The sequence below is a fragment of the Lonchura striata genome, chromosome 3 (assembly GCF_050655825.1).
Source record: "Lonchura striata isolate lonStrDom1 chromosome 3, ASM5065582v1, whole genome shotgun sequence".
NCBI classification, from domain to species: Eukaryota; Metazoa; Chordata; class Aves; order Passeriformes; family Estrildidae; genus Lonchura; species Lonchura striata.
Window position 1 is genome coordinate 22,015,213 of NC_140705.1, and position 15,351 is coordinate 22,030,563.

The 15,351-nt window shown below is 33.8% G+C and overlaps 1 protein-coding gene across 3 annotated transcripts in view; it reads right to left on the minus strand.

The window, feature by feature from the left end:
• CSMD1 (CUB and Sushi multiple domains 1) overlaps positions 1–15,351 on the minus strand; it is a 1,051,612-nt gene that overhangs the window by 221,977 nt on the left and 814,284 nt on the right. For all 3 annotated transcript variants that reach the window (XM_031504428.3, XM_021551131.3, XM_085576363.1), the window contains 3 exons: positions 8,995–9,183; positions 5,179–5,295; positions 3,640–3,855 (listed from right to left, as the gene is read on the minus strand). In XM_031504428.3, the coding sequence (XP_031360288.2) occupies positions 3,640–3,855; positions 5,179–5,295; positions 8,995–9,183 (522 nt within the window). The remainder of the gene's footprint in view (positions 1–3,639; positions 3,856–5,178; positions 5,296–8,994; positions 9,184–15,351) is intronic.

The following is a 15,351-nucleotide window of genomic DNA, read 5'->3' on the forward strand; positions in this document are numbered from 1 at the left end:
TGTGTGAGCATGGAACATCTGGAAAATATGTATTTTAGAGTTATGTTCTCTACTAAAACCCAATACTGTATCTATAAGTTTATTATGCCTATATATAGAGTAATTATGTATTTAATGTGTCCTACCAACACTACATCTATTTTTTTTAATTTCAAGAGCTGTAATCAGCTTGTACTGTAAGTGGTTTACTATAATTTTGTTTAATTACTTTCTTTGTGTATAATTCTAGTTCCTTTTCATCTGAACTCCCAAACAGCTTTAGAAGTAAGCCTTACAGTTGAAAGAAATCATTATGTGATGAAGAAAATCTAATTTAAAAAATAAACAAAAGGTTAGATGAATGGAAGACATACAAACACATTTTCAAAAAAAGTGTGCTTTTATAACTACACATTAGAAATAATTCAGGAGGAGTCAGAATAGAGTAATGGGGAAAATATCAGGGCTGTTACATAGGAAGTAAATAAAACTCAGAAAATTATGAGCTGCCCATTTCCCTGTCTCCAAAGAATATGCTGTGGAGGTATCACTTTCTGATTATCCTGTTTTTCCATATGATATTTTTTCCTCAGATAGCCACTACCAACTACTTTGAAAAAATATGTTGAAAACAATTTAACATCTAATGGAAAAGGTTTGATTTTATATTCTTCAGAATATGATCCAAAAGACCCAAGAGATCCTTTCTGGCAACAGATAAGGAAAAATGTTTCCTAGAACATTAACCTTGGAGGTCAGTGGAAAGTAGGATCAAATCTACTTATTTAGAATAAGAGACTCCATTTAGTCAGGGAAGAAAACAAACCAAAGTTTCTGATTGAGTCTTTAAACAACTGATATATGGAATAAAATTAATAAATAAATCCTTCCCTTGTCTTTTAGGAAAGTTCTGAATATTAGAGGCCGTCTGTGGAGTTGCATTTTTATATGTTTTATCAGATTTTCATTCTGCAATGGTTTGTTCTTGTGTACCCCCACATTGTATTGGCTTCTCCCTGAGTTTCCCGCCTTCCCCCATGTGTCAGTCTCCCTAGAAAATGCCAAGTCATTCCCCTGTCCCCTCCCAGGTGCCTTGTCTGTCACTCGGTGTCCATTCCCCTACCTCTGGAAACTTCCATCCAGGGCACCGAGTGATTGGATGAGGTCCTGGGACCCCTCCCCTGTCTATCCCCCACTGGATCCCCCAGATGTCAATCCCCACAAGAGCCATGCCTTTATGTTTCCCCATTGGTTGATCAGTTCCCCCCCCCATATAATATGTTGCCAGCACCCCTCTGTTGCTCTTGTTGGCTGGGTTCCTTCAAGTGCTGTTGGACCCTCAGGGTCTCAGTAAACATCAGAGTTTTGCCCTCAACAAATGCCTCTCCTCTTCTATTCATCATCGGAATCAGCAGCGACCTCAGGACCCACAAAGCGCTCCCCAAAGCCCAGCTGGGTGCAGGAGGGAGTGCTTCCACCCGCCCTACTCGCCCCGCAGGAGAGCTAGCCGGGGCTGAGGATATCTGGGACAGTGGTCTGGGGCGAGGACACGGCAGCCATCTATCATCTACATCAGTTTCTGCTGCCAAATATTGCATGTTCAGAAAACATACGATCTACTATCTCTGTTCAGTACTGCAGAGGCTAAGGTAATACAGGTATAGTATACCTGTAGTATACCTTCAGGTACATGGCAATTTTCATGACAAATTTGTATGATTCATGACATTCAAAACAAGTGTTCTCACTAAACACTTCTAACTAAGAAGAAATATATGTTAATTGTGTGAAAGTAAAAACCCAGAATCACATATTTGAGTCACAAAGTAAATGTACCTCATAATATTTCTCAAAATGTGCATTTAATATAAATGATGTCATAGGCTGACTCTTTATATTGTAGCAGTAGTAAATAGGACATAAACCTTCAATTGTGTTCCAAAATTTCTGTGGTCCAAATATTTTGTTTCTGCACAATTTTCCTCATGCATCCACAATATTTTGTGTGTTTTTCTACAACTTTTTGACTTAGTGATAAATTATCAAATAAATAATTAATATTTGTATTTACATTTCAAAGTTCTAAAATTGTTAACCTCTGCTTTGGTGAGTCCAAAGTATCCAGAATGAATGTATATTAGCATTTAACAGGAGTAAATGCAACACTATTGCTCTAATCAGTGAGGCATTTTTTTCCTTTTTTAAATAAGCAAGCTAAATGAGATACATTACTCATAAATATCATGGCCATGTGTATGTAAACATTGCCAATTCTTAACAAAATTTATTGGCTTTCAGTTCCTGAAAAATGATGTAGGAGAGTTGGATGTGAGTTCCTTATGCAATCCTTCCATAAAATGTGCATGTGCATTTCAATGAACGCTTGATTAATTCATATGTGTCATGGAACAAGTGGAAGCTTAGGAAAAACCCTGCCTTAGCCTCAGAACTCCAGAGCATTTTAAATTTAAGGACTTACTCTAGTCTACAAGTTCTAATGATGGTAAATCAAGTATATTTATAAAAATAATTAGAGATAACTGATCAAAGATCCTAATCAGAGTTGCTACACAGTATGCAACTAAAGAACTACTAGTAGATTACAGCCAAGCATAAAACAATGCACTATTTCAGGGTACCTATAATTAAAGCTAGCAAAACAAACAGTATTATAACCAACCACCAAAATTACAATAATGTACAAAGATTTCTTCATTTAACCCTGGGAGTAACTGCAAAATAGGCGCCTCTACTCATGGGACTCCACAAATTTTCAGGATCATGTACAGAGGATTTCTGCTTTGTGAAAGTTTGGTGTGGCTTTTCTAGTTTGTAAGTGAGGTGTCTGTCAGTAAGAAATCCAGCTTACCTTCCAGATCTCACTTCAAAAGAAAGATGTTTATTGGCAGCTGGGAGATGCCAGAGCACTGGCCATTTTGGCTATGGTGCCAAAATAACTCACTACAAGACAGCTCACCCTATTTGAATTATCTGACCAGCTAACAAACAACAGATCAGCTCTTGTTGGGAGGTGAGATGCCCTGCTGCAATATGCACATCTGTAATTCTACTTCCTAGTAATGGAGATAGGCAAAGAAAATTATTGAGAAATGTATATTACATGTCATCTAGTTTTAGAAGACTGTAAATAAGAAGCAGTTAACAAATGTTTCATGTATCTTAAAGAGATAAATTGCAGAAATACATCAATAGCTAATAAGTGTTTTATTTCATCTTTATATACACATTTTCCATTTCAAAATCAGTCTTCAAATTAGAGTCCTTTGTGAATCTGTGTTAGCATATGACTGCTTTTTTAAAGTTTCTATACTTTAGAACAAGTTAGTTCCTATCTTCTGAAGCAGTACTTTCTTTGTAATTTTTTCCGCTTAATTTTCTTCAAAATTTATTTTTCAACAATTTTAATGTTTCTGTGAGAACAGGTAAAACTTAAAACAATATTCTTCTCTATTCTCCTGGCCACCTTTTTAAACCTTAACCAATTTTCTATGATAGACACTATACAATGATTAAGTGTGGGGTTTTTTTGTTTTTGTTTTTGTGTTTTTTTTTTTTTTTTTACTTTATAGTGTTTCCTAATATTTCTTTTATCTGCATTTGGAACAGTTTTAGGATACTTAGCAGAATGGAATTAATTACCTGAAAATGTTATGTTGAAACCTTCGTAAGAAATTGAAAAATCAGATATAAATCGAAGCTGTGCAGTAAAATTTCCAAAGAGGCCGGCTTTAATTGTAGGAGGTAAGACTGAGCCAGTTAATCTGGCTACTGGTTCTGTGAAGCTCCCATCTTCAGTGATGAGCAAATAGTCATGAGAGCTCTCAAGGTGAAAAGTATGAAAAACCAGCTGTACACCTTTAAAAGAATTTAAAAAGGGAGGAAAGAAAAGTATTTAGTAGCAAATTTTTCTGTTCCTTCATACGTAGGTGACACAGAAAGCAATTTTTATGTCACACTGAAACATTTTGAGAAAAAGTTACAATCAAAACCTGAAATTCTGAAAATAAAGTTTGCTGAAAGCACATGAGCTCAGCTGTGCTCATATGTGCAATGTGGATGCTTGTTTAGCTCACTTTAAATCAATAATTCATATAAGAGAATTGATGGCATTCAATGCTATCTTTATACAGCACTCTGCAAATTAAAATTTCTAGAATTTAGATGTTATTCAAGTTACTGTATTTCTCTTTTACATATAATATCCACCTTGATTTCATTTTTACCTAGGATATGTACATTAATATTTGCTAAAATTTTGTATTTATGTTTTATTTTTGCGTTTCCTCCAACACAATTCTGATTTTTAATTCTAACTTTCAGGGAAGTTTCCAAATACAAGTACAAAGCATACAGAAGTTTTATGTACAGTCTTACATAAATACAGATTCCTATTTTCTGCAAATGATAATTTATCTGACATAATGGCTATTTTTTCATTTGCCAACTTCCAATCCAATAATGAATTAAATTTTGACTTACAGTTCAGGTTTCAAATACAATAAATTTTCAAATACAATAAGTATAATACATTTATAAATTTACTGTGGGGAACAATATTCTTCTTAGCACATTTTCTCATATATTTTACATTTAAAATGTTTTATGAGTTTTAAACAAAACAAAACAAAACAAAACAAAAACAGTCTTTAAGAAGATTTTAAAAGTTGAAACTTCCCATATACTTCTCAGTAAACTTTTTACTCAGATATTACTCTATTGAGTATGTAACATAAAGATATATATAAGTTTTTGCTCTAATGGTTTAAGTCTGAAATACTAGGTTACCAATACACGGATCCAGTCTGTTCCTTTATGTTCAATAATAGCAAAGAGCCATCAACAAGGTCATAATATCTTTGACTGAAAGAAATTTAGATCTATTTGACCAGTAGCTATTATTTTCCCTTATTTTACCTCTTCCACTCTTTTACATTTTTCTGAGATTGAAACACATTGCCTCTGGCAATTTTAAGAAGAATTCTTCCTTTGGAAAATAAACACAAATTGAAATCCCACCCTTGAAGATACTTAATTTTGGAAAGTTAAACTTCTTCCTCAAAACAGTGTCAGAAAGTGTTGGTTTAACTCATAAAGGACATTTTCTTTTTTAGCTATATATGTCTGATTTTTTTTTTCCATACAGACATTGTATATATGTAAAACATATTAGATATTTACCCTTGCCATGGGACACTTCAATAGTCCAAGTGCAGTTTAAAGAGTTTGGGTAAAAATCAGGAAAACCTGGAGAAAGAACAGTTCCACTCTTCCCATGAATATATCCACCACATAAAGCTTAAGGAGAGAGAAAAAAAAAAAATCATAAAAAAGGCCTTTTTTGTGAAATGGTTTGAGAGAGAGAAAGAGAAAGAAAGAGAGTTTATTTTTAACTACACATAAAATTAAAAATAGATTCAAGGATTAAAATAAGAAGTTAATTAATCCACCACTACAACATTAATTTTGACAACATTTGGTTTTCTTCTAAATTAGTCCTTGAAAAGGAGGTTATTTTTCATTTATAGCCTCTCCTGTTAATTAGCAGAATACAGAAATAAGTAAAATTAACTCCTTGAAAAGGACTTAATTTTTCATTTACAACCTCTCTTTAGTTAACAGAACAAAATGTAAATAATTATTGCAAGTATTGATTTGTATTGGAGTAGTATGTAAGAAATAAGGGGATTTTTTTTTTTTTTTTTTTTGTGGAGTAACACAACAAATATCTTGCTGCTACTTTCCTTGCACTAAATATTTTGAAAGGCAGGCATTCAACTGCATTTTTAACAAACAAAAATACTTCAGTAAAAAGCACATTTTTTTTCAAGTATGTAAAAGTTTGATGATTACTACAATGCTCAGAGGAAAAAAGAAGTGTAATTTCCTCTTTTTCAAAGGTTTAGATTGTCCTATCATAAGTAATTTATTTCAAATTGAATATTTTGGAAGACATGAGAACTATGCTAGGAAACATTTTATGCATACTAGAATTTGCTAAACTAGGCTGTTCAAATTTGCATAGCAAATTAATTAATGTTTAAGATTTGCATGCTGAATTGCTCACAGATCTTATAAATACAGCATGACTGTGCTTTTCACTAATCTCTTGCTGTCCAGTTTTTATGCTGTTGTTTTTTTAAAATTTTAATATGATAAATATTTAAACAGTAAAGCAACAAAACATTAAGATGCTTTTAGTCTTCTTCCTCACATAAAGTGATACACTTTGCCATTAACAAGATGGAAAATATACATTAAAAAATATTCAATAATCTTGCAGTATCTTTATGTAGATGTGTGTCTCTATATAATATACTTGGTTTATAGCTTAAGTTCCTTTTTTTTCATTTCTTATTAGACTAATGATTTTGCTAAAGTATTAATTTTTTTTTAATTTATGTAACTTAAACATATTTATAAGTAAATAAAAGGAAAGGAGATGCTTCCAGCCTGTTTTTACCTGAGTATAGTTATTTCTGCATGCAAGTATGAATTAAAACACATTTGACTAAATCCACAGTATCTATATAATAAAAAACAGCATTATAGACATCAGGTTTACGGTGCCATAAATGAACAATAATACATTCATTCAAGAATCCTTATCTTTTTCTGTAAATACCACAGAAGGAAGAAAAATACTTGACTGTGCAACATTACTTAAAGCAGATATTACATATTTCAAAAATAATTTACATATTTTAAACAAAATTAAAAATATGGAATTGATGTGCTTTAATTTAGCTCTCACTCAAAAATTATTTTCATGCTCCACCTTGGCACTAGCGCATTTTGAGAATGACACATTACTTACAGGGAACTTTAACCACCTTACATTTCTACACAGGTTTATTTCTTCTTTGTTGGCATGAAACAAAGCAACATGCTTTTCACTTAGGCATTATTCTGCTAAATTAATTTCTGAAGTTAAAATTTTGAGAACATCAGTACTCTACTGATGAGTGCAAAATGCTCATTTTCACCTTAGTTAAATCTGTTACATTCCAAAAATTTGGGTCGCAATTTGTTGAAACTCAGAAGGCAAATATACTAACAGAATGATTACCTAATAGAGTGTGAGTTCTATGCCATGTTTTTAGACTAGTTAATACAATGGAGTTTAATCTGTGAAGAAGAGACTGAATGTATATTGAACCCTTGTGTGGCGCTTGCCTAGAGAACATACTCCAGAAAGGCTTGACAGTTTCTCATACACTCACATGAAAGTGGGTGAAGGGCCTGGGAAAAAAAATCTCTTTTAATGAGTGAAAATTAACTAGATCTTCCCAAATATCAACATTCATATGTAAACAAAAGAGTTAAATATTGATAGTTTAACCCAAAAATAGAACCACACATTTTATTAAAAGTAAGTAGAAAAAGAAGAGAATACCATTCAAACATAAGATTTCTTTGCATTTGTCAATCCATCACGGCAAAGAAAACAAGGAAAGAAACCCATAAAAACAATTAAACATTTAAAAATACTTTGTGTCTGTACTTGTAAAGGAGGAATGGGTTGTGGTGGTTACAAGGTGAGTGAGTTTGAATGCTAGTTTAGCTAACTTCTGTAATAGTCTTTTGGTGGTTTAGATGGTCTGAGCATGGGAGAGTTATAGTGCTCAGATTTAACTAAACAGTTTAAAACAGTGAGAAAAAGAAATACTTCGGTGAATCTAATTTTGTCCTCCGACATTCCACTGTAATCAATTAAAACCTTGGACCTGAAAAGCAAGTTAGAAATGCATTAAGTAATTCACTAAAGCAGGAGCCTTTCTTTGCTGTTCTGTGGTCTCTATAAGACGGATTTTGTAGCAACTATACAAGAGTTCCATGAAGAAATTCAGTTGATTTAGTGGTTCACAAAAACAGAACTTAGCCAAAAAATCCAATTACAAAAAAGAACACAGAAATATTTGCAAATGCAGTTGTGCTGGGGTAGAGTTGTTTTTCTTCTCAGTATGGGACTGTGTTTTGGATTTGTGCTGAGCACAGGGTTGATAATACAGAGATGTTTTTGTTATCACTGAGCAGGGTTTACACAGAGCCAAGACTTTTTCTGCTTTTCATAGTGCCACACTGGTGAGGAAGCTGCAGGTGAGTAGGAGATTACAAGGAGACACAGCAGGGACAGGTGACTGCAGCTAACCCAAAGAATAGCCCACACCATATGGCATCAGACTCAGTATATAAAGTGGGGAGAAAAAGGGAAAACTGAGAATTTCAGACTGATGGTATTTGTCATCGGCTCTTCTAAAGATGGCTGAACATCTGCTGTCCCTGGGAAGCAGTGAATAAATTCCATGGTTTGCTTTGCTTTGCTTGTGTGCACAGAGTTTTCTTTTCTTACTAAACTGTCTTTATCTCAACCCAGGAGTATTATCACTTTTAGCCTCCTGATTCTCTCCCTGATCCCACTGGTGGGAGTGAGCAAGAGGCTGTGTGAGGCTTGGTTGCTGGCTGTGGTTAAACCATGAAGTAATTCAGCATTTTAAAAAATGTCTCATGAAAGCTCTAGACAGTTTCATACTTCATATCCCCCAAAACAATTATTAAACCAAAATTTCAAAACAAAAATATATTAAGAAAATTAATTACATTGGCCAATCATTGTCTATCTGCTTTAGTATTGAGCATCCTAAATTTTAAGCAATCATTTTTGTATGCAGTATTTAAAGTTTAAAATAAAAATTAATTTTATTTGCTTTGTGTTGAAAGTATTAGTTGTATGGCACCATTTTGATTCACAGTTGAACAATGGCACTCTGTGAGAATCTGAATTTTTCTATTTGTGAATATGTGCCCATTTTTTTTCAGTACTTCACTGAAAACAGACACAGGTTTAAAGCATGGCTTTTAATAACAATAAAATAATTTTTAAAGAGTGTGGATCTTGAAGGGAGGTAGTAGCAATGACAAGCTTAATTAGTTCTGCAAAATTGTAGATTAACTTTGTGGACTTTAAACCTGACATCTGAAGAGTTTGACACTTACCATCACAGCTGGGTAATGCATGATTCCATTGATGGTTTCTTTCACATATGAGAGGTTCTTCATCACTCAGTGTATATCCTGCATCACAGCTGAAGGTTACTGTGGAGCGGATATTAAAGTTGTTACCATGGCGATGACCATTCACAGGAATTCCTGGGTCAAGGCAAGAATCTGATTCCAAAGTAACACCTGAAACACAAAGATTTAATTTTGCTTTTTCACCTTTTTTTCAGATAGTAAACAGAAAAAAAGACCCAAACAAAACACAAAACAAGGAAGACAGGAGAAAGAAAGAGCCTCCAAAAGATCCTAGTTAGCATTGCCTGAGAACCAATATGAGATATATAATTCTTTCTCTAGCTGCTGTCTGGCTCACAGAATGTTTCTCTAATTTTAAGTTTCATAGAATAGAGAAGTCCAAATGAAATAGAAAAATACTTTAAGGTATATTTTGTCAATCAATTAAACACACCAAACCAATAAAAGTACTGGACATCTGAAACTATAGGAAGATACAACAGTTCAAAGTATGAATAAAAATTTTGCTAACATATAAATCATACTTGATTTTTTCATCTATTCGGCAAATAAACCTGGAGATATCCACTGAAAAAAACTCCCTGAAATTATCAAATGAATGATACAGTGTGTTTCTAGTGATAGTAAATGATTGTGGAATTTAATAATATAATGAACAATAACGTATACATGTGGGAAACAAATAGAGACTCACTATTGGGATGACAGAAATTTTATTATGTTACTACGTGGTGAATTGACCTTGTCTGGCTGGCAGTCCCCCACTCAGCTGCTCTATCATTACCCCCTTCAACAGTACATGGGGAGAGAACAAGGTAGAAAAATAACATGAAGAAACTTAAGGACTGAGACAAAGACAATAATTACCGTCACAGTCAAACTAGACTCAATTTGAGAAGAAATTATTTAATTTATTGCCAATTAAAAATAGACTAGGATGGTGAGAAACAAAACCAAAAAGTAAAATACCCCATCATCCTCAGCCCTGTATTAGACTTGCATGGCCAAGTTTTAGTTAGTAGACAGGGGCGGCTACAGGAGTAGCTTCTGTGAGAAGCTGCCATAAGCTTCCCACATGTCCAACAGAACCAATGCCATCTAGTATCAGGATGGGTCTGCTGCTGGCAAAAGCTGAGCACTTCAGAGATGGTGGTAGAACCCCTGAGCTAACATAGTTAAGACAGATAAAAAAAGCTGCTGCAGAAAAACAGCAGCCATAGAGAAGAGTGAGAATGTGAGAGCAAGAATTCTGAGACACTAAGGTCAATGAAGAGAAAGAGGAGAGAGGAGGTGCTCAAGGTTTGGAAGCCCCTGAAACCCATGCTGAAGAATGTGGTGAAGCAGCTGTCCTACTGCAGCCCATGAAGGTCCACAGTGGATCAGAGATCGACCTGCAGCCTGTGAAGGACTCCAAGAGCAGATGGAGGCTGTGGTCTTGTGGGAAGTCTACACTGGAGCAGGCTCCTGGCAGGATCTGTGGCCTGGTAGAGACACGAGCCCACACTAGAACAGCTTTGCTGGCAGGACTTGTGATGCTGTGGGAGACCTACACTGGAGCACTCAGTTGCTGAAAGATTGCACACCACACCAGAGCCATGCATCAAGAACTCTAGATTATGGGAAGGATTCAAATTTTATATATTCATGGAAGACTGTCTCCTGGGGGAGGAACCCAGTGCTGGAGAAGGAAAAGAGTCTGGGGGGTCCATCCACCAAAGAGGAAGGAGCAACAAAGATAATTGTGATAAACTGATCACAACCTTCTTGCCTTGTCTTCCTGCACCTCTCAGAAGGAGGAGGTAGATAAAACTGAAAGTGAAGTTCAGCCAGAGAGGAATGGAAGGACACAGGAAAGGTGTTTTTAAGATTCGGGCACCTGGGATTCAGCAAGGTTATTCCACCAAAACTGTCTTCTTCACAGACACTTCCTAGCTTCTTAGCCCTCTAGAGGGCAAAGAAGGTGCTGGTCCTCAGCTGCTTGTCCATCTCTAACCGTTTCTGAAGTAGTCGTTCTCTCAGTTTACTGCTTCTACCTTGCTCTGTTTATCCAGGACTACCACACAGCCTTAGGAGCTAAGTAGGAGGAGTTCAAAACTAAGGAAAAAAGTGAAGGATTCAGAACTATATATATGAGTGTTGGAATCAGGACTACAAATAAAAATATAATAAATAATGACTATAGCTTTCACAGAGAATAGTCTCTGTACCCTCCAGCTCGTCTTATAGCTCACTTGGAATTCAGATTTGAGAGCTTATGATCCAGTTTTCATGAGGCAGCCCTGATATACTTAAATTCTAGATGAATAAGTTTCTCTAGACTACACTGCATACTCTTAATGCAAATGTACCATGTCAGCTAATAGTGCATTTTTAGATTTCCCTTCACCTGCATAAAGCTGCTTGATAGAGCCTCAAAGAAACCATTTAAGTCTATAGTATTCTGCATTGCAAGTGTCCTTAATTGCATCTGTATGAAAATTTAACTTTGATGCACATTGGGTTTTTTCAGATAAGTCATATCTCATATTTTGAAATATGTTAGTGTAGGTGGAGGTCCACAGCAGCACTCTTTAAAAATTCCTTCCTCTTAGGGCAGCCTACTACCCCTGCCTGAACACATCAGCTGCTTTGGCATTCTGAGTCACACATCATCGGCAAACTCATCAGATTATTTTTGAAATGATAATTCAAAATTACATTGACTCCATTGTTTCACATTTTTCCAGGAAGACCAAAAGCTACAAAAAATTTATCAACTTCCAACTTCCTAACTGAAGTAGTAATGTTAAATAAATAAAATCAGCTCAGTCAACAGAGGTTCATTCCCAGGGAAAAATATTCAGTATGTAAGTTTCAGCAACCATGAACATAACTAAAAAGAAATATTTTTTCTTTCCCTCTTTGCCTGAAGATTTGATTATTTTTCTTAATTGGAGACAACTTAAGTTAAATAATGGGTAATTCTTTGATATGAGAAATATGGCACAATTCTGGTGCAACAGTGATAAATATGGTTGGAAAATAATTGTCAAGAGTTGATTGAGAAGGAGCACAGGCAGTAGATCAAACTCTAGGACAGGCTGCAATTATTAGCTGTGTGAGACCATAACACCATTATCAGGCTTCACCCCTTGCCTGCCAAGTCATACTTTTTCTAATAAAGTACAAACCTTTTAATGACTCCTTATGTGTCATATTTTCCATGTTAGCAACATTCTAGTCATCTTAAACAACTGTGTCACAAACTAGACACAGTTGTCTCCCTGGTCATCAAATGAAGTGAAATAATTTTTGAACAAATCCTAGGTAAAACAGTCCCATGAACAAAAAAAAAAAGTATTTTCTGAAATTGTCTTGATTTTTTAGATGGTTAAATACAATGTCTAGAAGATTCAACTTTTTGCAATACTACTACATTTTTCTCTAGATTATATTGGTTTTGTGTGACATCCAAATCTTTTTCTATTGTATCTCTCCTTTGTATTTTTGCAGGTCACTTCTCCTTCCCCATTTAGGTTTAGCATGTTTCTTTATAGAATTAATTTTTTGTTTTGTTTTACACTCTTTCTTTAGTTCATGTAGCTTGTTTTGAATTCCAATCTTCTCAATCATAGTGCTTACTATAATTGTAGGTTGGAATCATCCTTAAATTGCAACTCTGCTTATATTGCCATCAAAATAATTAATAATTTTTTTCACAGCATCATAGAAATCACATAACAATTTTGCGTGGAAGGAACCTCTGGGGTCATGTAGGGTCAACCCCCCTGCTCAAGCAAGGTCACCTAAAGCTGGTTGCACAGGTGGATCCATTCCTGGATATATTTTTAGTATCTCCAAGGATGCAGATTCCACAGCCTTTTGGAGAAACTTTCCAGTGACTACTGTACCTTATTGTACATTTGTTCTACTGCAATAATTTCATCCACCCCATATTTCTTTATTTTTTTCTGAAAGAGTTCTAAAACTTTATGAATGGCAGCACAGAACTATTTCCTCCCCTTTCCATTTCCAAATCTAAAAAAGCAGTTAACCTGTCAAGAAAGAAATTAAGTTGGTTTGACATAATCTGTTCTATCAAATACAAGTCATTTATTTCTTATCATTATGTTTATCAGCTTAAAACTCGTATCTTTCAAGAGCAAAGATAAAACTAATGTCCTTGATCCTTCTAGTCCAAATATCTTGGGTTTTTTTCCTTCTCCATCCTTGCTTGGAAAAGTGTGTGCCCTTCTGAATTTTTTTTAAACTTCCTTACAGATTTGAATTTTAAGACATAATTTTCAGTGTAGTGGTCCTTCCACTTTGCCTCTCAATATAGCACAGGGAATTTCAACAGTCCCTGATGAATAAAATGTATTTAATTATTTCAATATTGTGTAGTACTGTCTCTCTATATGCCATACTCTTACCGTGAAAATGTTCACTTAATTATCTTAAGTGTATGGTACAAAATATTATGTTCTGCAAAAGTTGCAAAACAGGAACAAAACGTTTAGTCTTGCCTATGACAGCTGATTTTTGGTCAAACTTTTTTAAAGTATTTTTTTTTCCCCTTATTTGAATATATTTATAGATATTTTTTTTACTTTCTGTTTCTTGTGCTTGGAATTAAATATGTACTTTAATTTTTGTGTTTATCCTAAGAGATCTGTGTTATTCTTTGATTGCTATCTATAGCAATATTTTAATATATCTGGTATCTGCATTATTAACTCTTGAGTTATATCATTAGAAGAGATTTTTTAGCTTGCTACAGAAACCTTTCTCAAAAATTAAAAAACAAAATTAAATTAAACAAAACAAACACAAAAAGTCCCAAAATGAAAAAAAAAAAAAAAACCAAAAAACAAGGAAAAGCAATAACAAAAGAAACAAAATCAAACCAAAACCACCAATAAACAAGCAATAGTTTTCTGTTGAGCTTTCCATCAATTTCTTTCATAAATGACTTTCAGAATTCATTTGTTAGGACTCAAGGCCATTCATCTACCATTCTGCCAAATTTGGTGGTTTAGATTTTTGCAAACCATTAATTTAATCACCATGTTGCTTCAGTCTTTCACTTCTTACCAATCATAAACTCCATTATTTTATAGACACTTTCCCAAAATCTGCCTTTCCTATTTAACCTCAGTATTGATTCTTAGCCATAGTAAAATAGAGTGCTAAAACAAAAAAAAAAAAATCTTCCCTAATATTTTAAATCTTTTCCCATTGACTGTATCCTGCTACAGAAAATTGTATTAATCTTTTCCTCATATCCAGACTATTCAAATAATTATTTTTTTTCCTCAAATGGAAAAGTATTAAGTATTTTGATGCTAAGTTATCACAGTTAAATTTGATTGTGGGCTGTCTGACTGGTTTCAACACTTTGTCAAATCCATGAAGATCGCACATTTCCAAGCCTAAAAAATTATTTTCTGAAACATAATCTAAACAAATTTATACACTGTGAATAAAGGATTATGTCTATTTTTTTTAAATTCTGAAGATTTTCATTAAGTAAAATCACAATATTTATTTTGTAGATTTTTTTCAATGGTCTCAAAAAGGAATTCTTTTACTAAGATGGGTAATGTTTGATTTTTAAACAATTTCATTGACTGTGTAAGAGAATTGTAATGTTTATAAAATATATATTGATATAGATTGTAATTTGACTGTCTCAACACATGAATAAAATATTATCTATTTTTCAGATAAATTCTAGGATAGGAGAAATATTAGTTCACAAAAAGCACAGAATTGTAATAAAACATTAGAATTGAAGAAATAATTGATCAATTTGCTTTGCAAATCATGTTCCTTTATATTAGGAAAGAAAAAATTCAAATGTACTTTCATAAACAAACAAACAATTTACATTACAGGAATCTGCAGATAAAGTATTTCTAACTCTTTTCGATTAAGAAAAAGAGTAAGATTGCACAACCTACTTCACAAAATGAGGAACCAAAAACCCCCATAAAACCAACCAAAAAACCAACCAACCAGCCAAACAAACCCTACTCAAAACACATACCTAGGGAAGTTGAGAGATTGGGAAAATGTAATTGAGACATGGAGCACACTTGCCAAAAGATTAATTACTTTTAACGAAAAATGAATATTTATCAGTAGTTTTGCTTAAATATTTTAGGCATGCCATTATTTTTTCTTTGCTTAGATGCATAAGATTTAATCTACACTGTCTTTCATTAGCTATTTTTAAGTCTCATTGAAAGGCTGAATGACAGACATTTAAAGAGAAGAATAAACAAATTATCTTCATATGCTTCACAGTACCTTTACTGGGTTACATATTTATTAAAG